The sequence below is a fragment of the Alosa pseudoharengus genome, unplaced genomic scaffold, assembly GCF_046254945.1.
Source record: "Alosa pseudoharengus isolate Yale_2024_CS ecotype anadromous, Long Island Sound unplaced genomic scaffold, YU_APseudo_1.1 YU_APseudo_1.1_scf_5, whole genome shotgun sequence".
Lineage (NCBI taxonomy): Eukaryota > Metazoa > Chordata > Actinopteri > Clupeiformes > Clupeidae > Alosa > Alosa pseudoharengus.
In genome coordinates, this window is record NW_027468837.1 from 39,073,880 (window position 1) to 39,099,361 (window position 25,482).

At 42.1% G+C, this 25,482-nt stretch overlaps 1 protein-coding gene across 1 annotated transcript in view; it reads left to right on the forward strand.

Annotated features, from left to right (window-relative positions):
• LOC143104922 (bis(5'-adenosyl)-triphosphatase-like) overlaps nt 1-25,482 on the forward strand; it is a 75,500-nt gene that overhangs the window by 12,472 nt on the left and 37,546 nt on the right. The window contains exons 2-4 of the mRNA XM_076269253.1: nt 8,853-9,066; nt 13,363-13,508; nt 14,831-14,860. Of these exons, the coding sequence (XP_076125368.1) occupies nt 8,853-9,066; nt 13,363-13,508; nt 14,831-14,860 (390 nt within the window). The remainder of the gene's footprint in view (nt 1-8,852; nt 9,067-13,362; nt 13,509-14,830; nt 14,861-25,482) is intronic.

The following is a 25,482-nucleotide window of genomic DNA, read 5'->3' on the forward strand; positions in this document are numbered from 1 at the left end:
AGGGACCCAGTGTTTTTTTTTTTTGTTTTTTTTCCTCACTGGCTGAACGCTTTGATCAGTGTAGCATTCCCGGGTGTGTTTGCCCTTTTCCCTTGTAGCAAGAAAAAAAAAGGGGAGGGGGGGGGCTTGTTCTCAAAACACAAAAAAATTCTAAAGTCCCTCCAAGCATCGCAAATGCATGTTATGTTGTATAACAGAGTCTCTCATTCATTTTTTTTTTATTTGTTTTCTCATAAAGGCAATACTACGTAGTTTCTAAATTATAAAATTCTTCATTTCCAGTCTTTTGTTCATTGTTCTTACTCCAATACACATAAAGTGTTTTTGGAGATGATCAGTATAAAAAGCATCTCTCCAGGACTATTCATATATAGACTTTATTCTTGCACTGTTGCACTGTTGGACTTACTCATTTGCACTATCACCATGACACTCACTCACACAGAGCACCTTACCTTACCTTACTATGCACAGAGAATCACAGGCTCAGTCCCTGCCTCAGTCATTGCAAGCACCTCTTGATTGATTAATCACCACTATGTGGATACTGTTTTTAGAATTGATTTAGATTAAGTGTTAGTTAGTATAGTTTGTATTTTAGTATATTTAGTATATTATTTTTCTTCTACTGTCCTTATTGCTTAGTTGTGTTTTTATATTATATACTTTTAATTACTTTTTCTGCTGTTAGTGAATGTGTGTGTGTTGTCTGTATGCTACTTAGACCTTGAATTTCCCCTGGGGATCAATAAAGTATCTATCTATCTATCTATCTATCTATCTATCTATCTGGTTTCTTTTTAAAGAAGATATTTTCTTAGAAGCTTATACAATAGCCATGTAGGCTAGATTCAAAGTCCTCCCATTTTACTGTGGAAACTTTGATTTCTCTTACATTAATGGCTACTTCTAATTCAAACCCTGATTGCATACAAGGCAATACAGAAAGAATAAACCTAATCTGTCAATATTTAATTTTTTTGTGGCAAAGGTTAAAAAAGACTGCAGTTGATTTATTTCAGACCTGAGTTGTGGAAAATAAGTCATTATCATTAAGGCCTACACTTACATGTGCAGTAACTCTAATATGGAGCCATCTGTATCGTGATGGTACTGTCCCTGCATGCCCAAGTGGCCTTTTCAATGACCTGTAATTACAGAATCCGTCCCAAGGCAGTCATCTGTGTATGCAACCCAACCAAAACTCTCTGCCAAATGAGATGCACAAATAGTTTTAGTCCAGGAATTCACTTCCTATTCACATAACAACACTAGCCAAACAAGGAAAAAATTATCACTTTGTGCTACCAAGAATTTTTGACAATACTTTGTGTAAATATTTGGTTTATTTTCATCTCTCAAGACGTCAAAGACTTGTGTCATTTCAATGTTTACCTCTCACTCCCTCGACATGCCAGATGGTCAAAAACACAATGCACAAAGAGTTGATTTGTCTCCGCACTCTCAACTGCCATTGGGGAGCAAATTCACTGATGTGCCAAACATGTCTGATCTTCAAGCTCTAAATGCAAAAAAAAAAAAAACACAGGGATGTTTGCTTCATTTGGTTGTGAAACACACACACACACACACACACATGCACACACAATCATCTGGAGTGTCTACAGCTAATATTCCACTGTGCTCCTCCCTTATGTCTGTCAGCAGGGACCCAGTAAATGAAAGCCTCCATTATGCTGCGCTACCCAAGCATGTTCTGCCTGCATACCAAAGAGCTCACCTCAAGTTATCAACTCAAACTGCGTAAAACTAGACACATGGAACATAAAAGAACATAACAAAGTGGCACAGCGCCATTGATATTCATGTTACATGACCACCGCCTCTGTTATCTGGTCTCCCGACCATGGTAGCATGTGAGCCGCAGCTAACGCACAGAGGCTGACCTTGCTAGAAATCTGCGAAGCGAGTATGCACTGGGAAACATGGACCTTAAGGGACGTCGGGCGAAGGCACGGTGCCTGACATCGGTCTGTCTCTAGAGAGCGCTTCGCCATCCCCTTTGCTGACGGCTGGTATCTTGTGATCCATAAAAGCGGCTGCAGCGGTCGGTGTGGCGGTCCTTACTGCTCGCCTGAGACCGGTCCGCGCCATGCCATCTCATCTCATCTCACAGTCTTGCTCCTTGGAAACATTTACAGCGGGCATCGATTTGTTCTCACACGCTACCCCCACTCTAACACACCCCAGCCCACCCACTCTCCCCCTCTCAACACACACACACACACACACACACAAGCCTTTCCTTCTTGTTTAAGCATATCAGATTTAGAGGGTGGCTTCAGAGGCTGATGGGTGATTGGATTGATTGCCGCAGACAAACCTGTCAATTCCCGCGTGCCGAGTAGTTTCTGGGACTGAGTGTTTGTGTGAGGAGAGCAGGAATTTAAACAGCACAGACAGGATCAATGGGATTTTGTTTATAATACATAATAAGATAAATTGGAAAGATAGTGAAGGAGAATGGAGACCACCTCAAGTGAAGCCATTCATCATTAATGGAGCTTGTTCTTTCTTGTCGCCTGAGTCAATTTCAGTGATTTCAGTAGAAAAACACACACACACACACTTTGTAAATTAGTCATTGGTGCCTTGTCCAAGCTAGGCAAAGCACAGCAGCCTTTCTTGTCATTTGTTATGTATGTTTACACATTTTGCAGACACAGTGCATATTTATTAGACCAAACAGGACCTTCATGGGAAAGGGTCTGTTTTAGTTATGTATTGTCAGGAAACACATACCGATAGTTTGGTTTAGATAACAGATACATAGTTGGACTTCCTCGCCTGTGTTCGCTGAAACTCTGTACGAGAGCAGGCCAGATCTTTTCTTGTGGTCTGCTTTCTTACATCCTTGGCTTCATGAAATCCCCCCTCCAACCAGTATGTATTGGATCTGAAAAGCTTATTATGATCTGGTAGAGATAAGGATTCAAAAAGAACAGCTGTACATGCTCTCCTGAGGGGCTCTCGGTGCTTCTTCGTCCTCTCTGTGAGCTCCTCATCTGAAGGATGTAGCATAAGACCTCCGATTTCACCGGATATCTTCAGGCCCTCCCCCGCCCCTCTTTTCATTGCCCCATTGCTCAGAGTGGCTTACGGGCTGCTAATCCTACCTGACAGTTCAGTGATAATTGCAGAGGCTCAGGCTTGCCCAAGACATTTGGAATCGAATGAGAAGTGCTCCCGGTATTGACAGCGGAGAGGGAATCCTATTTTTTAGCGATGAAAGTCTTGAGTTGTGGCGTGAGAAATCTCTTCTTTCCCAGGTACAGGTATTTTTTTATATCCTGAGACTGAAGTGTCGTTGTTGCTGCTATTAGTATTACTATTATTTATGCGAATGATAATACTACTACTACTAATAACTACTACTACTAATAACTACTACTACTACTACTACTTATAATAATAATAATAATAATAATAATAATGATGATGATGATGATGATGATGATAATAATTGTACATGTTATTATCCATCATAGTAGTAGATCATCTCAGTGTGGAAGCTTGAGAGGAACGTTAATCAGAAGAGCATTGCCATAACTTGAGAAGGCCTCATTTGTCCCAGCCCTGTAATAAAATGTTTCCATTAGAATATCTTGATCTTGTAAGTGCTCAAGCATGTGATGGCCGTAATTTGGTCTCCCTGCCTCTGATTGGAGTAAGTGTATGTGCTCACAATGAGCAGGCAGTATATCTGTCAGATGTGTTAAGTGTGCTCCTGTCAGGTTTATGGGCTGAATATGAACTTGTGCAGACACAATTTCAAGCTTAGCTTCTCCCACAGTACAACTATATTTGGATTTCTGCCGAAGTGCCTCCACCTCTCTTTGAAAGACAGTGATTGCTTTTTCCAGGCGTCCCTCCTAACTAACTAGGATTGTGTCTGTCTGTGTCTGTGTGTCTGTGTCTCTGTGTATGTGTCTCTGTGTCTGTGTATGCGTATGTGTCTGTCTTTGTCTGTCTGTATCTGTGTCTGTGCCTGTGTGTCTGTGTGTGTGTGTGCGCCATTGGATTGTCTTTTGTTCATGTGCTGTCTCTAAAGTGTCTCCTCATGTTTTGAATGAAGTGTTAATTGTGTTTCTGCACTTGCTCTGCAGATATCGATGACTCTGCGAGACTATACATGTTTTGCTTCAGCAATGCCATAAGGAACATAAATATTTATTTCTCACTCTCTTCATTAGGATTCAACCAGAAAACATTATGTACACAATACTTAAAAACTCATAAAATATCTAGTCTTTGTTCTAATTCCAGCCTAATTTCAGTCTCAAGCCACTATTCCACTGGATGTGTGGTCTTAGTTTAAGCAGTAAGTCCCGAGAGGCCGTAGGTTACACTGATTTCAGAACAGCTAAGGGGCATTGTCAAAAAAAAAAACCTTAGCTGTTCTAAAATCAGTGTACGGACTCGAGTGGCTTATTGCTTTTCTAAAACGGTTACTTCATATATCTGACAAGATTTCTTAAAATACAGCACAGCAGCGAGAAAAGTAACGATTTATTCATAGATAATCATTCTTCCGCCAAGAAATATATTTCCTCTATCAGAATGGTTGCCAAGAAATGTCGTAATTCAGCCAATCATAATCAAGGACTGGAACTATTCGTTTTAGAAAGTGTTATACAGTATTACTATTTATTTTTTTATTTAATTTATATAGTATATTTAGTATTTAGTTTTTTAGTTTTTCTAATCTTCTACTGTCTCTATTGTACAGTGGAGTTTTGTTATATGTATATACTTATATTTACTCTTTCTGCTGTAAGTGCATGTTGTGTGTGATGTCTGTATGCTACTGAGACCTTGAATTTCCCCTTTGGGATCAATGAAGTATCTATCTATCTATCTATCTATCTATCTATCTATCTAATCACGCTAGGGGGAGGCTGGCGACAGAGCTGTCGTCCTCCACCATGGGCACTGATGGGTATGTCTAGCTCGCCAGAGGGTGCTGGCAGATCCAGCTGTGACGGGGGTCTTGCTATTGACTTCACCGTGGCCCACCCAAAAACTGACCCTCACTTATTCATTTGGCCAATACGTCTTACATACGTCAATTATTACACGGACTAGTCTCCCCAGAGCAGATTGGGGTCAAGGGAACACCTGTGGCCGCCGCTAATTCAACACACCACTTCTCTGGCTGCTATATGCTAGCCCATTTCCTTGCTAGCCCCTATGCTACCATTTTCTTAGCCACTGCTACCACTGACCCTGTGGTGTCAAGAGCATTTTGGCTGGGTGCAGTGAGGAGAGGGTTTAACCTAAATGTGCTGTGCATCCCCAGTGGCCCATTGTACGCCTGGGTGGGAATGTGGTCTCAGTCTGCCTCATCAAGGTTCTCTGAAAAGAAATGCCTTTCCCACTAAAGCAGAGCAATATACTCTACCAGCTGGAGCTCCTTAACAAGATATGTCCAATTGTCAAGATATGTCCAAATCTCCTTCCCACTTCTGATACTGATGTGTCAGAACCAGAACCAACTGGCTCCATTGCAACCTCCCGAGATTGGTCATTATAACTGCAAAAACACCAAATCCACTAAATGCCTGAGACCAGAACCTGAAGTAAATGATGGATTAAGGCTTCTGCACAGTACATGCCGAAGTGAGTTGAAGCAAGTTTCTCGTATTTGTAGTTATATTTGTTGTTCTTCAGATCATCAAGAAAATCCCATAAGCGTTTCCTTAACAACAGCAGATGGGCGGTCTGAGCGACTCCAGCATCTGCATCTGTTGCTGGAGAGAAATCCTCTGCAACTTCTCTCCCTGTTGTGTTCGCTGCGGCTCCCGATGATGAATGATCCGTGCTGGATGCTAAAATGCGTAGACATATCATGCCAACGGCACAGTCAGACTACTACAACAAGGCTTTGTTCATCTGAAAGGAACATGATGGGTACCAGTTAGGCCATTTCTTTCTTGTTTGTACACAGTGTCAGCAGTGTGTTCTGGGTGCTGTATGGATTATACCAATACCTGGCTCTGCTCTCCTAAAACGCCGTCTCCAGCAAGGCTGGTAAGAGGGCTTTTGAACATGCCAGCATTTCAAAATCGAACATGTATCTCTGAGCATCTTTCTTTGTGTCTGATCAGTTTAAACAAGGTTCATTCCTAAGTACTGGTGCAATCAGAGGGCCTGACTGGCAACCAATAAGGTACTTGGAAAAGCGAAGAGCAATATCACCAGGGCCTCTTTTAAGAATTGGCTCATCTGGGCCAAGATGTTTTTTTATTTATTTATTTTTTATTGCCAGGGAAGCGCTGTGTGCTCTCTCTTAAGCATTTAAATCAACCATCCTGTCAAAATATACCCCTCACACAACCTTGAGGCATATTAAAGCTTAAATATTTGATGAGATACAGTACAACTCATAACCCTTAATTAGACATGTTTGCCTTTCCGACGTTCAACAATGGATTCAATAATGACTGTGTGTTCAGTAATTAAATGCAAGCTCCCATTCAGTATTCATGGCCCAGACTGAAAGCGAAATGAGCAAAGCCGTTTCTAATGGACTTAATGCAAACATGTTGTTGTTTTCATTGCAAGGAAGTAACTGCGTGAGTCAGTGGATCCTACCATCATGATGCCCAAGAGGCTTATTCAGGGTCATTTACTCTGAACTGGTGTCAGTAAAGACACGGCAATGGCCATTGCTGTTTTTTTCGTCACATTCCTGCAGCTAGGTTGAAGCACAACCATCCACAGATGTTTTTTTTTTTCAAAAAGCAAAAGGGTCCTTGTCATTTTTGTCACCACCTGTTCCCCTATTCCATGTGCTTTACATGGTTTCACTTATAACTCGGATTCGTAGAATTGAGGAGAAACCTGACTTTCCAACCCCTGCCTGTCCACCCTGAACAAGGGGGCTTGATTAATATTGAGTTTGTTGTGCAGCACCGTGCTTTTTAAGTAGCCCCTTGTGGCGTCAAGTGTGTTAGTCAGTTCCAGTGTAGGAATGGATAGTCAAGTGGTCAGCCACGAGTGGCGGGGTAGTGAACCGCTTCACCGTGACATCGCGGTCGCGAAAATAACTTCTGCGTGTACGTCAGTAAGTAGTGAGACAATTAACTTGCCATAACAAACAAGTATACTCAACTTCTATCTGGAAAAAGACAAGTTTTCATGCTACATTGAAGGTTTCATGGTGATGATTGAAGCCCCTTAGGCCTTAAAGGAGAGCTGCAGAAGCCCTCCAGTAAAACAAATCATATTATTATTATTATTATTATTATCATCATCAGTGATAAAAGATTATTATGTGGTTTGAATTCATTTACTTTTTAAAATGTAAAGCAAGAAAAACACTTTTGTCTGCTACATAGAATTCTCTCATGGACTCATTTGAATCTAATCAGGCTACTTGATGTTGGGCTTGTAGTCAGTGATTATTTGGCTTGTTTAGTTGTTGCATTCTCTTTGTTGTCTGCACGTGCGCATCCCCTCCAGTGGGCACAGGTTATCAGTCAGGACAACATTTCAAAAGGAGACATCTGAGGTTGAATTAATGATGCTAATTAGAAGGAGGCCTGTGGGGGAACAACACTGTCAGGGAGCAGTCTATTAAAGCCGCTCTCCTGTACTCCCCAACATAGCCTGTTCACCAGGGAGGCGGGACCGCTCACATGGGATTGTTTGTCCCTCGCTGTAAAATTACCCAGTGTCACTTGTGGCTGACAAGGTGCTGTTGACATCGTTTTGGATCAAAAACAGCGAAGTGTCTATTTGGCTGTCAGCCACGGGTACCTCAGAGCTGTGTCAGATGGGTTCTTTGTGCTGCTAGTGACTGGGGCTATTGCTAAGGCTTAGACACACAGTCTACATACATTACAGACTCAACCTTGGCCTTCATATCCACAGAATAATACAGCATTTTAAAATCTGTCTTTTTAAAAAAAAAAGACAAAGAAAAGGTTAGGCATGGTCAAGGTTAGGGAAGGATTAAAGCTAGGTTAATAAACTCAGGTCAGCACACTGCACCGCATGACAATAGCTAGTGAAAATCACCTCCTTAAAATATCTCCAATTGTTGATGGGGAGACAAGGCTCTGTAAGAAGAGGTGCTATGTCTGGACTGTTGACAGACAACATTTACTAATAAGGTGAGATTTTGATATACACACAGACGGACTAGAGTAATTTAAAACTTTATTAATTAATTAACTAGTTTATTATTATGTATAATGTATTGTTTGTTTTATTTCAGTTACCGGTATCCACTAAATTGGGAGTTCTTTCCATATAATGTTAACTACAAGGACTAGTTACCGGTAGTTATTCTGCTTCATTTACATTTCATTTCATTTTTAAAGAAATAATAACTTTTTTGTTATCTAGTCAAAAGAGCAAACATTACCTCTCCCAAATGGCAATGCCACACTTATGCCCAGTGACTGGCTGCCCACAAGCCTCTGTTACAGTAGTAGACCCCCCCCCCCCCCTGCATAATTCATCCACTGCACTTGGTTAGGTCCTAGTTCCCTAGAGACGCTCTTCATCAAGGCCACGTCTGCCTCAGAAAATGACATGCTGGCCCTCTCCTCTCTCCGTGCGTAACCCACACCTTCACCCTCAATCCCACACTATTTGCCATGTCACACTCACTCTGCAAATGGCTAATTGTTGCATTAAATATCATTAGGCGCGCTCTCCGTGGCAATTGGCATTTTCATTTCCAGCCAGCCATAAACGTCCCCCCGATCATCTCTCTCCGAGCCTCGGCCGGCGGCTTGGCCACTGCCAGTCGTGTTTTTTGTCCGTATTCATTTATTCCCTCGGCCGCCTAATTCCCAGCCACTCCATTTTCTCGGCCGTAGATTGGAAACAGAGTGGTGGAGAGGGACGACGAGCGATTCGTGCGGATTCAGGCGGTGTCAGCGTCAGTCGGGAAACATTCAGAAGCAGACAGTCGCCTGAAAAGAAGTCATTCCGAGGGCAGTGTGCTGGCAATCTACATGGCTGCAGATTCCATGCCTGCTGACCCTGGGAGTGAATTAGATGAAAGTGGTCAAATCACTATTATGACGGCGAGTAATAAGATCAGGATGGGGGTTTATTACCCTCCCTCCTCCGTTTCCAGCTGTAGGCACTCAAAAACCTGGCATTTCTTTATCAGAGCAGATTGAAATTGGGTTAGACGGAGTGCAAAGCCGGAGATTAAGGACATCTTTTGGGCAGAGCTCTCACTGTTTCTCTCTCTGCTTTGCCTGTCCTCCTGTGGGGAACGCTCTCCTCAGTGACAGACACACATTATAAATATCCAAAGTGCAGTGGATGCATTCGCTTATCAGCAACCTGCTTGGATGTTTTTGTTTGTTTGTTGCTGTTGTTGTCTTTAAATCATATCACTAAAGAATCATTTTAGAGGATAGCTTGACACTAGGTGTCTATGGAGAGCACAGTTAAAACACTATGATTTGAGTTTTGCTATGAGTTATCAAATGATATAGGCCTCTTAAGAACTCATACACAATTGGGGGGGGGGGGGGGGGTGTTATCACAAACCTATTGAGTGACTCTCTTAGCTACACATGTAATGCATTTTCAACAAGGTGTACTGCCTGAAAAGATGCACATTTGTTAACAATATGCACAACTATACCTTTCGTACACAGTGTCCTGTCTTAAATTAATCGTGTTGATTTATTTATGGCCTGCTTCATCTCTCACGGAAGGGGTGCCAAAAGCGTGCATATGAACAGTTAGGTGTTGTTATTCACCAAAGGACCACTTAAAAGAGGCCGGGGCGCGACAACAACACATGCTTATTCTTGTTTTCTGTAAAAGACCTTGTGAGAGAAAAGAAGAGAAGAAAAGAAAGTGAGTGAGTGAGTGAGTGAGTACGTTCATTTCTTCCCCACACCCTGAGAGGCTTCTGGATTCAGAGCTGCTCTTCCTCCAATGATCTTTAATAAAGCTCCCCTGATTCTGTAGCCTCATGGCTAAAAGTGGGATATAGAAAGCAATTACTTGATCTGCCTCGACTCAAAAGGCACATGAAGGCTCACGTTTGCCTGCTATTCATGTCTTTGTGTGTTGTCTGGTGGCAAGCTCTGAACACCTAGACAGGTACACATGGGGATGTGATCCTGTCATCTAGTTGCCTAATTGTCAACTAGACGTGTGGTGTTCTTATTGTCTTAGTTCAGAATGGGTGGATTCATGATATAGGAATCTGAAAGTATGGAACTGAAATAGTGCAGTGTTCAATTGATCATCAGATGCTCTACTTATCAATATAACAGACATCTTTGAATCAGTTACTACATGTTTGGGGCATAGTGGGAGAATTGACCTTATTGTAAAGTATGCTTTAGTTTAGGCAATATCTGAACTTCAAATGCATGTGTCTGAATGTCAGTCTCAAAACTACAAAGGCATTAAAAACATCAAGGGTAACACTTTATAATAACTACACACAATTCATAATTTATTAAGCCTTTGTTACTTATTAGTTAATGGTTTGTTCATCATTAGTAATTTCTAATTTATCATCAGTAAAGCATTTATTCTTCGTAAATGTGTTGCAAAGCATAAAACGTCCTCACTTTAGATGAGCTCACAAAATATCTTTAACTAACCACTTGTAACTCCTGAGTTAATTATTAATTATAGTATTAGGAAGTGGTTTATAAAATATGTATCCTCACCCTAACTAATCATTATTAGTTCAGCATGTGTACTGTTAAATAATGGAAGTATTACTTAATCAAAAACATTGCATCATTTATTAAGTATTAACAACAATGTATAAACATATTTAAGATATAGGCTTATTTACTATGAACAAACTATTTATAACTGTGTGTACAAATACTTTATTTATGAGAATTAACATAGAAACAATGCTTTACAAATGATGAACAAAGTATTTTGTAATAGTTTGCAACTGGTTTTTAATAAAAAAATGATTTCATTATAAGTGGTTGTTTCATTACTTATTAAGTATAAATCATGTACTTACAAACATCTTTTTTGGATAGTTTTATTTACTATGAACAAACCATTTATAATTGTGTGAACAAATGCTTTACTGATGATAAATTATGTATGAACAAGAAATTACTGATGATGATGAACAAACCATTAACTAATAAGTAACAAAGGCTTAATAAATGATGAATTGTGTGTAGTTATTATAAAGTGTTACCACATCAAGCATCCAAAGTTTATTACCCACACAATTCTCCTCTCCTAGTTGAAACATCCGAGCCAGATTTGGGCATCCCCTGCTTTGCAGAAAGTCAATGTTCTGCAAGCAAAAAGAGGAGATATTTCTTCAGTCTCGGCTGCGAAGTCACTCCATAATTTTTCATTCTCAATGGCTGCACAGCCACAGACACACACGAAGGAAAGATATCACTTAATGCGCTGTCTGCTCTCCTTCCCGCGTGCCGCACATGCAAGACAGGCAAACTGATCATTTGCGCTGCCGTTTCCGACTCCTGAGATGAGTTTCGTAACCATTGTGCCATGAACTCGGGGATGTAATCATCCACCCCACGCCTACCGAGACGGTGGTTTGTGTACTGCATCTCACTGTGATGGCTTCTTCATGGCTGCCTGTGGATTTCTCTCTCACTTCAATGATTAAACAGTTATATTTTTTACCTATTTATTTATTGAACAAAGTCTGCAGTCCTCATCAATTTGTTCACAGTGGTGGTATGGGCTCCGTGTGTGTGTGTGTGTGTGTGTGTGTGTGTGTGTGTGTGTGTGTGTGTGTGTTGTACCAATGCATTCCCCCAACACAGTTAATTAATATGCTTGCTGTGAGAACAAGGACATGCAATCATAAGATGAGTCTATGGCATAAAGGTCTAACTCTTGGGGAGACTTATTCAGTATTTTATTTTTTCTCAGTGCTGCTTTACATCCCACATTGACGTTTTTTAACTACCTCTCTCATTGCTCCCTTGCACAGTTTTTGTTAGGCAGCTTTGATTACACTTGTGATATGTGAAAGATCACATGCCAATATAACCAGTATAAGTCCCCCCCCCCTTTTTTTGGTAGATCAACCTTCGTTATTAGTGCTCTGTTTTCTTTTTATGTTGCATTTTTTTGGACCTTTAATGGATGTCTGTCAAAAATAACTACCCAGAACCAAGCAGTTCACTGATCTTTTCTGTTCTCTGTGAACAAGGAGAGTGGTTTTGCCAGCCGGCTTGCCTGAAGGCGTGTATTGATCCGGTGTCCCAGTCTCAAATGTGCCATGTTTTTTCCACCTTTAGACCCCCGCTCACAAAATGCTACAACCACACTGTCATCAAGGGTGTCCTGAACGCTTGATTACTTTTCAGGAAGCAAGTGCACAAAGGCAAAACTTCCCTCAAAGTGTGTGAAACCCTTCAGGACTTTTCTGAAAGTTGAGTTTTGTAAGATGTGGCTTTGTGCGATGTGGTTTTGTGCTTGCTTGTTTGTAATGTAGGGTACGCTGCGCCGCAGAGCGCGATAATACCACCTTAGTTGTTTGGCTTGCTGAACTGCAGTGCTTAGTGATTTCTGCCCAAACAAACACGGCTAATGTGGGCTCCCCTGCCTGTGCTAGCCATTTCTCAGCTGAGGGAGGTGGACAGAAACAAGAGGGGGGGGGGGGGGGGATGGGGTAGTCTCTAAACAACACCAAATATCCAAAAACATGTGCCTGAAAATTCATCTTTTCCCTATTTATGTGAATAAATAAGCCAAACCTGGCTGCCATTGTGGGTTTCCCTCACTTAGTGTTTTGTTAGTTTGAGCACCTCTGCTCCTTTTGATCAGATTAATATGTGTGCAGGAAATGGTGACTTATTAAACATGAAAACATGTCTATTTGCTGGCTGAAATTATTTATGTTCATGTATTCATCTTTCCGCTACACCTTTTAGCTGTTATTGAAAGCCTTCCGTGGATGGATGGAGTGTTTGAATGATTGAAGGAAAGAATTTCTGCAGTAGATTCTTCTTATCTTGCCTTCTGTTGTATGTACTCTTGATTCAGTGCAAGGCTCAACCCTGTGCCCTTGGCATATTGAGCACAGCACCTTGTTTATTTCTACACTCATAACCCATATCATAATAAACCATAACCCCATATCACAGTAACTCATGTCATCTGTGGGCTCAGATGTGTCCATGCTACCTCCCCACAGTGGTGCATAATGTAATCATAACATCCCTGACCCTTACCGCCCCTACACACACACACACACACACATACACACACACACACCTTCTTTCCTTCATGACGCCAACCCTGACCCTCCATCTTGTCACCGCTCCCCCCCCCACTTCCCTCATCTGTAGACGTCATGTGTGTGTTTTCCTTCATGGCGCCCGCTCTCAGATGTTTTAGTGTGCCCTGTGCGTCCTGTGGAGCGCTTCCGTGACCTCCGCCCGGACGAGGTGGCCGATCTATTCAGCATGACGCAGCGAGTGGCCAGCGTTGTGGAGAAGCATTTCTGCGGCACCTCTTTGACCATTGCCATGCAGGTAAGAGCCCCCGTCCCCCCAACCCCCCTGTCAGAAGCAACGAGTGTTGGGCACACATGACACACACACGTACACGTTCACGAGACTATCCACAGCTGTGTGCGGCACGGGAGACGGCACAAAATTAGTGTAAAAATGAGCAATTTATGCTTCCTTCAGTTCACATGAGAATTCATCTCCAAGAAAGGCCAGTGACTTCCAATCCTGCTCTATTATGCGGCTGTTGCCATGGCGATACTCACGCATTGGCAGCTTTGATAATGAATGTTAATATGACAGCCCATAAAGAATGGGGCGCACATCAGTTTAGATTTCTCTTTGTTCGCTCCTTATGCTGATTTAATAATCTCTTTGCTGTTGATTGCGATAAGATGCATAATTCAGGGCCAATTGCACTGAGAACCCAACAGAAGAACACCACCTGCTGGAACAAAATAAGAACAGGCCTTGTTTTTTCCGTCTCATGTTTAAAGAACAGACCTTTTTATTTCATTTGATTCCAGGGTTGCTGTGGTTTTGCATAAGTGTTGATATGTATGCTAATCTCTGGTTTGATTCTTTCTCGGACTGCCGATAGTGCTGATAAAGCCAAAAGATCCGTATTCAGGACAGACTCTAATCACAGATTTCCTTTAGCTTTCTGATGAGATTCGCAGATGAATCTGACAGCTTTTTAAGCGAGTGTCCTATTACCGTATTACAGGTAAGCCGCTGTTGGTTGCGGGTGCTGTAGGTGCTTGGCAGTATTGTCTGCTGACTTAATATGACAGCCAAATAAATGAGCAGCCCTGAAACAACGGAGTAGAAACCAGTCATACGGGCATAGCACAGCGATGCTTCTCTGGTAGCTTTAGTATCGTATTAATGCTGCCCATCATAATACCTCATTGGAACACAAGGGAATCTTGCTGTAATGTCATCTTGATTGCTCAGTATTACTTTAACCTGGAGAGTTAAACAAATCTCCATTATGTTGCAGTTATGAAAGAGTGTGACTGTTTAATGAGCTCTAGGATTCTGCTGTGAAGTGTTTGGCCCAAAGAAACCTTTAAGTGTCACATTTCATAAGAAGTTTAAGTGACGTGATGGCAGCAATGCCTTAACACATTAATCAGTTCCAAGAATGAATGCGCGCACACACACACACACACACACACACACACACACACACACACACACACACACACAATAAGGATCTTCAAATTCTTTTTGGTTGTGTGGAAGTGCTGTGATTCATCTGAAATTTAAATGCTGTTGAATTATTAACTGATATATGCCTGAGTTCCCTAGCGCTCCTAATTATCTCGTTCTGTTCCCACAAGGATGGCCCTGAAGCTGGACAGACTGTGAAGGTGAGGACTTAATTCCGCTCTTCTCTTAAATATATCATGAGGACTCTGTGACAGTTATCTTGTATTAAATAATAATTGTATTTCATTTGCGGGTCCCAAACTCTTGGCATATGAATGATTAACACATCCATTTTTTTAAATGCTTCGTATAACTCTTTGGGTAAGGATGGGATGATGTGGTCTGACCCCCAGGGGGCAGCAGGTAGAGAGCCATCTGTTCCGATCCCACGGTCACCTGAAGTCAGGGTATTATATAGAGGAGATGGTGCCCCGTCTCTAATTAGTTGGCAGAATGTGCACTTATGCATTACTGGAAAGACCCTCTAAGTCTGAAAGACTCGACGGCTGTGGGTGTATTTTATTGATATGTGGGGAAGCTTTCACAACACAATAACTTATCTAACAGTTATAAGTAAGGGATAATGTATGGAACCCCAGTCATTATCGGGAAAATAAGTCCCGACAGGACGAACCGGACACCGACGTGCTAGCGGAGTGGTCTTGCTTTGCCCTGAAAGGACTTATTTTACCTATAATGACCGGCGTTCCATACATTATCCTGCTTATTGTACGGCTACCTCCCAAACGAAAAAATAAACTCCACGATATGTCTCTACACTTATTTGTTACCGTTTCGTCTTAGCTTCTGCTGAGAAACAAATAGTTTGCAGCACACCCTGAACTTGAATCAAACATTCTTTAGAACACAGCTGATCAACCGTCTGCTTTCACTTTTGAATGAAGTTCCATTGCAAGAAGTGACCGGACTACTTGCGGAGTGATATGAAGTTCCATTGCAAGAAGTGACCGGACTACTTGCGGAGTGATATGAAAGACGTAAATCCGAAGCACAAAATCCGTTGCCAATGACAGCGCTAATTATATGTCAGCAATAATTACATGAATATATTTTACCGTAGAACGTTGGGAAATCCTATTCAAGTCAATGCAGTCCATGTCCAGGCAGCCGGTCAAATAGATATACTTTAAAAACATGATGTTACATTTCAATGCAGTCGTAAGTTGAAATGCCTTGTTGTTAGAACAGACAAGTACTAAAGCAGCAAACAACAAACAAAGCAATGTTACTAGTAATAATATAAAACAGTGCATAATTAGAAGGCTTTGAAGGTTTCTATTTAGAGTGGTGTGTGTGTTCCTGTTCCTGTGCGTGTGCGTGTGCGTGGGCGTTGGCGTGTGCGTTCGTGCGTGCATACATATTCCAAAGAGCTTCTCATGCTATTACATTTGCAGGGGAGAAGGTTGGAACCGATAGATATTTGGTTTGGTTTGGTTTGGTTTATTTATGGATATAGGAAGACAAAGGGGGTTTCCAAGGGATTACATGTAAAAGCGTAAAAACACTTATATCCAACATGGTCCCTGATGGAAGAGGACAAGACATACAGTACAAACACATGCAACAGATATCTCATATACACATATAAAATCACATTCCTAAGTCACCTAATTATCTTCTTTATTCCACAGAAAAACTCTAACCCTTTGTTTTAAAAACCCTTTTTGTTTCTGCCATTTTAATATTAAATGGAAGGCTATTCCACAGCATAATCCCTGTATAAAAGAAAGAGCTACATGCCGCGCTCTTTGCAGATGGTACCTTACAGGAGCGAACACTTGCTCTTGTGTCATGGGTATGTTGAGTATGCACCATTACAATTTGGGATCCCAAATACTTGGGGGCTACCCCATTGATAATGTTAAACATATGATAACATAAACATATGATCAGTCCAGATTTCTGAGGAGCAGATGACGGTGTTCAGCATCCTGACAGCTTGATGTGTAAATCTGTTATTCAGTCTGGTGGCACAGGTTTGGAGGCTCCGCCATCTTCTCCCAGATGGCAAAAGTCTGGAAGAGGTTGTGTGAGGGATGAGTGGGGTTCCTCACAATGTCTGTTGCCTCACAAGGGAGAGGCTTGAGGCACCAGTGAATGCTATACGTTGGAGGGTCTCAAGATGGTTGGAGGGAATGCAGCGACCAAACCATGCATCAGATGCTCAGGGTGCTCTCAATGCCTCAGTAAAAGGACATGATGGATGTCTGATGTCTTGTTAAGCTTCTGGAAGAAGCAAAGGTGTTGCTGGGCTATCTTGGTCAATGATGTGGTATTCACAGCAGTACTGTCGATGGTCAGAAGAGAGTGTTGGGTGTAACATCTCGGTAATCTCCTTAGCTTTTTCTACATTTAGGGAAATATTGCTATCTATTAACAAAATGGCCAGTTGATTTATTTCATTTCTGTAGCTGGATTCATCATTGTTGCTAATGAAACCCACTACAGTTGTGTCATCTACAATTTTAATGGAAGTGGTCAGTACTAGCCTGGCTAATGCCAAACCTCATCTCATTGAGATGGGGTCTGGGAACTACAGTACATGTACATTTTCTCGTATTTGAAACATGGTTTACAAATGCCCAGAGTCGTTTATTGGGCGCTACGAATGTCTATCAAATGCGTCTGTACGTGGCTCATAACCGCTTTGGTGTGTCATCATCGTCTTGCTGCCCCCCCCCCCCCCCCCCCCCCCTCGTTGAGGTGAAAACAAAGTCCATGGAATCCAGGCTGCCTAGCAACGTGAATAAAATCGCGCGCGTAAGGCAGCATGGGGAAACCCAGGCTAGGTCAGTACTGTAATTTGGTGCATAGTCATAGGTCATTTCGCTCATGCTCAGTGTGGTGGTGCCCGCTGTGTCATGGCCGATCCTTACTGACTGTGGTTTCTCCAGTTACAGGGTGAGGTGTCCAGCAGGTTCAGTTTCCTTCCCAGCTGCTAAGGGATGATTGTTTTTGACTTCTGAACAGCATTTTCACATATGAATCTTTCTTGTCCAGATGGGTAAGGCCTAGGTGAAGGGCAGTTGAGATCGAGTCAACAGTGGACCGGTTTGCACAGTACGCAAACTGAAAGGTGAAGCGTGGGAGGAGGGATGGATTGTATCCACAGTAGTCCATGGTCTCTCAAAGCACTTCACAATGGTGCAACAGGACCATAGCCATGGAGGCAGGATGGACATGACTTCTGAGGCCCAGGTATGATGGAGGGTGTCTGTGAGGCCTGTGGGCAGGGATGGATTACTGCACGGGCCTACCGGGCCTAGGCCCAGGGGCCCAAGAGGTCAGGGGGCCCTGAAGCCCAAGCCTTTGCATGGAATCATTGCCTCAATATCAACAAATCAGGATGTAGGCTATGAATCTGGTTGAATTTAGTATTGGCCATCCCCAAAATGCACCAGAATACAGGAAATCACATCAAACAAATTCAAAATGTTCTGGGGGAGGACCCCCAAACCCCCCCTCCAACATATGTGACAATTAGTCGGGGCCCCTTAATACATCTAGGCCCAGGGGCCCGAAAGTTCATAATCCGTCCATGCGTGTGGGGGACACCAGCCGGACTCAAAGGAGGTGTTGAACATGTCCGCGAGGCTACGAAGGGCTACTAAACCTGGGGGATGGAGGGGGTGATGTCCTCTGTGCTAAACACACACTGCATTGGGCGAACTGTAGAGGGGGAATGGTACATTCTGGTGTCTATGGAGTTGTCAATGGAGTATTGGCAAGCAGGACGGTTGGAATTGCTGGTCTTTTTGGTCAGTGCAGTCCAAGCAGTCACAAAACAATGGGGGGGGGGGATAAATGGCCAGATGCACAGGGCTCTCTGATCATCTCTCTGAGCTCACATCATCAGCACTCTCTGGTGATGACATTACGTCACCTGGACACACTAGCAGACGCTTGCGTACTTGTGGACTTGAAACGTATTCCACTGGCTTAAGCCTCATGGGGCCAAGGGAAAGCCACAGATCACCACACCTGATTAGCTAGATTAGAGCAATTTAGGCTGTCTGCCTGTTTTTTGATGATCATGCTCTGTCTGAATTTTGACTAGGAATCTGTTTCATTTATATATTTATTCTTATGTATGTGGCTCACGTGGAAGATTTGCTGGCAGTTTTAAATTTGAGCTGATGTAGCAAAAAGTGCACGTCAGCAAGGAATATAATTCAGGATTAGCGATACCATTATATGATTGTCAGACAAAATAAATGAGGGGGGGGGGGGTCTAAACTAACAAGGAACTTCAGTTCAAGGCTGAAAGCGTGGGGCCAGCATGGCCATGGTCACTGACCATTTAGTTGCTAGGTGGTTGCTAGGTGGTCACACAAATGCAGGCAGCCTGATACACATAAATGTGCTACACTCCAATTCCTGATTAAAAACCATCTGCCAGACCGCTGTATCTAAATAGATGTGGCATTACCCGGACCAGACCGCTGTATCTAAATAGATGTGGCATTACCCGGACCAGACCGCTGTATGTAAATAGATGTGGCATTACCCGGACCAGACCGCTGTATGTAAATAGGTGTGGCATTACCCGGACCAGACCGCTGTATGTAAATAGATGTGGCATTACCCGGACCAGACCGCTGTATGTAAATAGATGTGGCATTACCTGGCACTATAAACACGTGCTAGCTCCAGCCCACTACATGCTAGACAGGAGTGTAAGGTCAACATGTATTATCTGTTCCTTAATCGTTATCGGAAGTGTGTGTTGCGTCCATTCGCTGCTACCCGTGGGAACGTTCCCTGGCAGCACTGTCCCCTGGGAAAATCCCTAGCAAACATTTATATAACACATACACAAACTGCCTACCTACACCTGTCCTAAATCTGAAGTCTAACAAGAAAGAAGCTCAACAATTCCTGTGCTTTTAACGTTTCATTTTTTATCCCCTCTCTTAAAGTTGCAGTGCTAATTACCATATTGAATATATTAATAATGCTGCTGCTAATGTGCTCTGTCTTTTTTATTGCATATAAAGTGCCGCATTAATTATGCATTTATGGCACTTGCCATGAGAGCCAGCTCCAGCCTGGGCTGAGGTGTAATATTGAAATGTTAATGATGGAATTTCAGATAGGACCATAAAATACAACAGAGACATCCAAGGAAGGAGTTCCCAAGCCTGGAGGTGGTAGGTCAGTGGTCAGTGAATGCCATCGCATATCGAAAATAATGTGACGACAATCCACACATGGATTAAACATTTGATGCATCCTGGGCATGACCTCACCTTCTGACCTTTTGCAACAACAACTAAAACAAAACACCGACAAATACAGCACACTGAATAGAAAATGCCATTTACAGTATATCTGATTAGGCTGTGAAATGCAGACATAATGGGAGTTTTTTTCCCCTTTTCCTCATCTGGTGCCAAGTGTGTCCTTCAGGAAATGACTAATAAGCTCCAACATCAATAAGCGTCCATTTAAAAGATCAGTTTTAGAATGGCTAACGTAAATTTCAGAGACCAATGATTTTTTTTTTTATTTCATTTTTTTCTTTTCTTAATGTTATTCTTCCCTGCTGGAGGTTTGTATATTCCACTGATTTGATAGGTTAGTGAAGTTTGTAATATTTACCTCTTTTTTTCCTACCCCTGTGTTGCAAGCTGTTGACCGCTCCAATCCACATGAGATTTCAAGAGTAGCACTAATTATTCACAAGCAAATGCCAAATCGGTGCATTGTCTCAGGTGTGGTGCCTTCAGGAGGCTGGCATTTGTGTCATTGTTTAAAATGTACTTTATGGCATTATTCAGACACTTTTTGCTATACGACAAGGTACTTACAAAGCATCTGTTAAATGAAAACAAAATCTATAGAAACATAAAATGCATCTCCTCATGGGGATTTGTGTGGATTAGGAGTGTCTTCAAAATTTGTATTACTAGAAAGTATATTTGCCATTAGAGGGCTTGTTTCATCAGATACAGTTCCAATTAAAGGAACTCTGCGTTTAAAGTGTTAGCATTTCTTACTAACATTTCAGTGTTAGCATTTCTTACTAACATTTCTCAGACTTAGCCAGAGTAGGAACCTGCTGCTTACTGGAAAAAGTTACTGACAGGGAGAGAAAACAGAAACAGAAAAAAAGGAAACAGATTTGTATAGAGGGGTATATATTATATTATATTATATTATATATATTATACCCCTCCATATAAAAGGTGGCCTGTCTTGTTCTCATTGTTGTTGTTAATGCCTCTTCTCCCTAGAATCCTTTATGGCCATTAGCCTTGCACAGCATGCTCAGAGCATCTATCCTCCCAAGCCGTGGCAAAACACAAACCGATCAACATTCATTTGATTAATGGAAAATGTCAGGAATGCCAAAGATGTGTTTTCTCTCTCGTTGTATCACTGCATCCCATCTAGAGACCACTGGTTTCTTCTGAATCGGGCTCCAACGAGATGGGGGCGTTAATCTGTCCATTAGAGGTTTTGTAGATCTTGGCTTTGTAGTTTGAAATGCGCACATAAAGGGCTGTGGTCTGCCTTTTGGCCTGATGTCATTTTGCCGTAGCAGTTTCTAAATCAACTAACAAACATGATGAATAATGAATGAATGGAAAGTGAAGCAGTCAAGGCGTTTTAGTGCCAAATGTTTTTTTACCCCATCCTGAAAGTTTCCACCAGCACACAGCAACTATAGAGAAGTTATGATGAAAACGGCTGTTTCATCTGCTTTTGAACAAGGACATTAGGAAGAACATTTCAGAGAAATGCATTTAAAACGAAAGGAGATTTCTGTAGATTCACTTGATTAATTCCAGATTAATTTTATTTTGTTAATTTTTGGTAGTTTGTTTCTGGTGTTTTTTTTTTCTCTCCATTTAATCATTATGATACCTTGCCTCCATGAAATATGTGCTGCTGAGGGATTGTCCTCACACTTCCTTAACTTATTGGAATAATCTCCATTTTTATAAACTAATTTTGAACATGGACTTACTCTGAATTAGAAATCCTTTCAGTCCCTTTATGAAAACATATTATCTTGCGTATAGTGCACCTGCTACTGCGGGGCTGTCTCCCCATTTATCAAATGGATTATTGCAATCAGGTGCTCTATGCTGGTAATAAAAACTCCTGCCCTTGATTGAATAAAGGTGCCGGACTGTATAGAGGCAAATGCAGTTTTACCAACTCTGCCTCAGAGCAACCCGAGAGACTGGAGACAAATTTTAGCATCAATATCGTGGAATTGAGTTTCTCAATTTTCTATCTTTCTGCAAATATGAGAGTGACTAAAAAAAACAAATCATTTGTCTTCCTTTGCAAAGCAATGTGGCCCCACTGATGCAGAGTACGTCAGATAATCTCGACTGTGCACACTCTAGTCAGGTAATCTCGACTGTGCACACTCTAGTCAGATAATCTCGACTGTGCACACTCTAGTCAGATAATCTCGACTGTGCACACTCTAGTCAGGTAATCTCGACTGTGCACACTCTAGTCAGGTAATCTCGACTGTGCACACTCTAGTCAGGTAATCTCGACTGTGCACACTCTAGTCAGGTAATCTCGACTGTGCACACTCTAGTCAGGTAATCTCGACTGTGCACACTCTAGTCAGGTAATCTGGACTGTGCACACTCTAGTCAGGTAATCTCGACTGTGCACACTCTAGTCAGATAATCTCGACTGTGCACACTCTAGTCAGATAATCTCGACTGTGCACACTCTAGTCAGGTAATCTCGACTGTGCACACTCTAGTCAGGTAATCTCGACTGTGCACACTCTAGTCAGGTAATCTCGACTGTGCACACTCTAGTCAGATAATCTCGACTGTGCACACTCTAGTCAGGTAATCTCGACTGTGCACACTCTAGTCAGGTAATCTCGACTGTGCACACTCTAGTCAGATAATCTCGACTGTGCACACTCTAGTCAGATAATCTCGACTGTGCACACTCTAGTCAGATAATCTCGACTGTGCACACTCTAGTCAGGTAATCTCGACTGTGCACACTCTAGTCAGGTAATCTCGACTGTGCACACTCTAGTCAGATAATCTCGACTGTGCACACTCTAGTCAGATAATCTCGACTGTGCACACTCTAGTCAGATAATCTCGACTGTGCACACTCTAGTCAGGTAATCTCGACTGTGCACACTCTAGTCAGGTAATCTCGACTGTGCACACTCTAGTCAGATAATCTCGACTGTGCACACTCTAGTCAGATAATCTCGACTGTGCACACTCTAGTCAGGTAAACGGGAATTGAGGGAATCAATGCTGAGGCCGCCGCCACATCGCTTTTCTGGACCGCTATTGTTCAGAACAGGAGGTGGCATTTTTATTATGAGGCTTGGCAGTATCAGGCTACACAACCGTATTTATTAATATAAAAACATGCACTAAAAAGCTGATGTTTGCAGTTTATATTCATCAAAATATATAGGATGGAAGATTCCTTATCCTGATTTTAGTCATAAGTGTGAAATACCCATGAAAATTCTGTATGTGCATTGGTCTGTCAGGAAACAGTGTTCTGTATCTGAATGGTATGACCTGGCGTCCATGGTTTAGTTTCCTTCAGAATAGACCTTGCAATGTGAGGGGAAAACAGCAGTCACAATATGCACATATGCTTCCTTAGTAAAACTGCCAGATCAGCAAAAAAATGATCCCACACAATCCTGTCTTTGAAGGGATATACTGTATAAACAAGCCTTTCTTTTTACATGGCAGTTAATCACTATGATGGAGAGTGAGTTTCATCTAGAGAAAAAAAATTGGGGTGATTCACCCCACCTTTAGACCTGAAGATTGGCACTTTGACAAGAAAGTACGATAGCCACTGCAGCCACTACTTTGATCTTGGTGTGCCTTTCTTGGGGTTCAGGAGCAAAATAGGACTTCTGCAATGGGCTGTGTAGCCTCTGTCCCATTGATCCCTGTGTATCAAAGTCAGCACAGAGATATCAGGGGGAGTTCTCCCAGCCAAGGGTTCAAACCACAATAACGGACATTTGTGAGCGGAACTCTTAATGAGTACACTAATTGGCCGTGATGGCTATCTTTGTCAATAGGGTGGATTTAGATGGGAGGTTAAAAGCTACAGTATTTCCCCCCGTCTGAAATCTCAAAAGCATATCTGAATGTGGACAAGTGTCCCTGCAAGCTTTTCCGTAAGCCGGGTTCATTGAACAACTTGGGCGGCCTTACAAAGACATCCCCCTCTGAAGTTTCCCAGCGAGCCTTATAGCCTTTAACAAGGCAGAGGGAAAAGCTCAGAGACATTGATTGGGCCTCCAGAATGTCGGTCCAGTGTGAAAGCGCAGGTGGTGACCTGGTGGTGACCGGGGCTCGGTGTGTGAAGGAGAGACAAGGTTGAGCTTGGCCAGTGGAGTTTGGAAGTTTTTGCATATCCTGACTTTAATGTACAGGAACTGCACATATGGAACTTTACATACCATTTTTATAGTTAAAACATATAAAACCGCATAACTGTATTGTTGTAATCACCATATGAGATTGACATTTAGCAGAAATTGACATAATCTTAAACAGAATGTAAGACATAGAGATTAAATGACATTATATTGGAAGTGAAGAAATTAAGGGTATTTTGAACCATGTTTCACTATTGATTTATACTTTATGAACGTATCTGTTGGGTTGATCTCCCCTGCTATAATTAGTGCGCAGCAGTAGTAGCTCCAGCTCTAAGCTGTTGTTTCTGTTTGCCACCCCCCCCCCCCCCCCCCATCTTAATATGATCACAGCTGCTCATGACTAAATACATTTGTCTGCCTGTCTGACTGGATTTAACCTAAACAATATAAATAGCACTGCAGCCATTTACCTCATTTGTCTTTAGTCACAATCTAATTAATAGACATCTGTTTTAATTAGGGCCAGAGGAAAGGACTTTACAAAGCTCTTGTGTCAATGGCAGACAGGTTTCTATCTGAAGTGTCTGGGTAGACTGCCCCCTGGAACATCGACGCTTTTGCCTTTCGAGTCTACCGATATGCGCAAACGAAAGTGGATGACCAATAACTTTGAGTCACAATCAGGGCCGTGGGCTTTTAAGACACACACACACACACACACACACAGAGAATGGCTGCCAATGAACCATGGCCTAGCCAGCTGCTCCAATTAGAGACTCATTGAACCACTGGTTATGTACGCAAGGTCAAGGACGGCCAGGGACGTGGCCCAAACAAATGTGTCTTATGCAGCCTGATCTCCATCAACTGGAACTGTTTATGGACCTCAAGAAAAAGTTGCCACTGCAAGTGTTCTGTTCCTCTGAATGATTGAATTCACCACCATGTTAAGGATGAATGTGTGACAGAGGTTTTGTCATTTGACCCTGGTGGGACAGTGCTATACTGTGAGAGTGAAGGTCTCCAAAATGCATTTAAGTGAATCACTTTCCTTTTGAATTCTGTCAGTTCATATACTGTAAATGTTCCTTTTATTTGAAAAAAAAAAAGTATTGAATGCACAATGAATTCTCCAGACTTCAAACTATAAGTCAGGGACAACTGAGTTGCCTGCAGAAAATAAAGGCACAACATAAAATTATTTTTCTAGCACCATTAATATTGTATGTGAACGAACCATTCCTTGTTGCATATTATGATCTAGACATTGAAATGTCCTTTGAGATTGGTTTAAAATACTAAGCAACATCTGAAATGTCTTCTTGATAAACTGTACTCTGGTGGTATTTTTTTCCTCATCAAAGTGTCCTCAAGGTATAAAAACTTAATAATGCAACC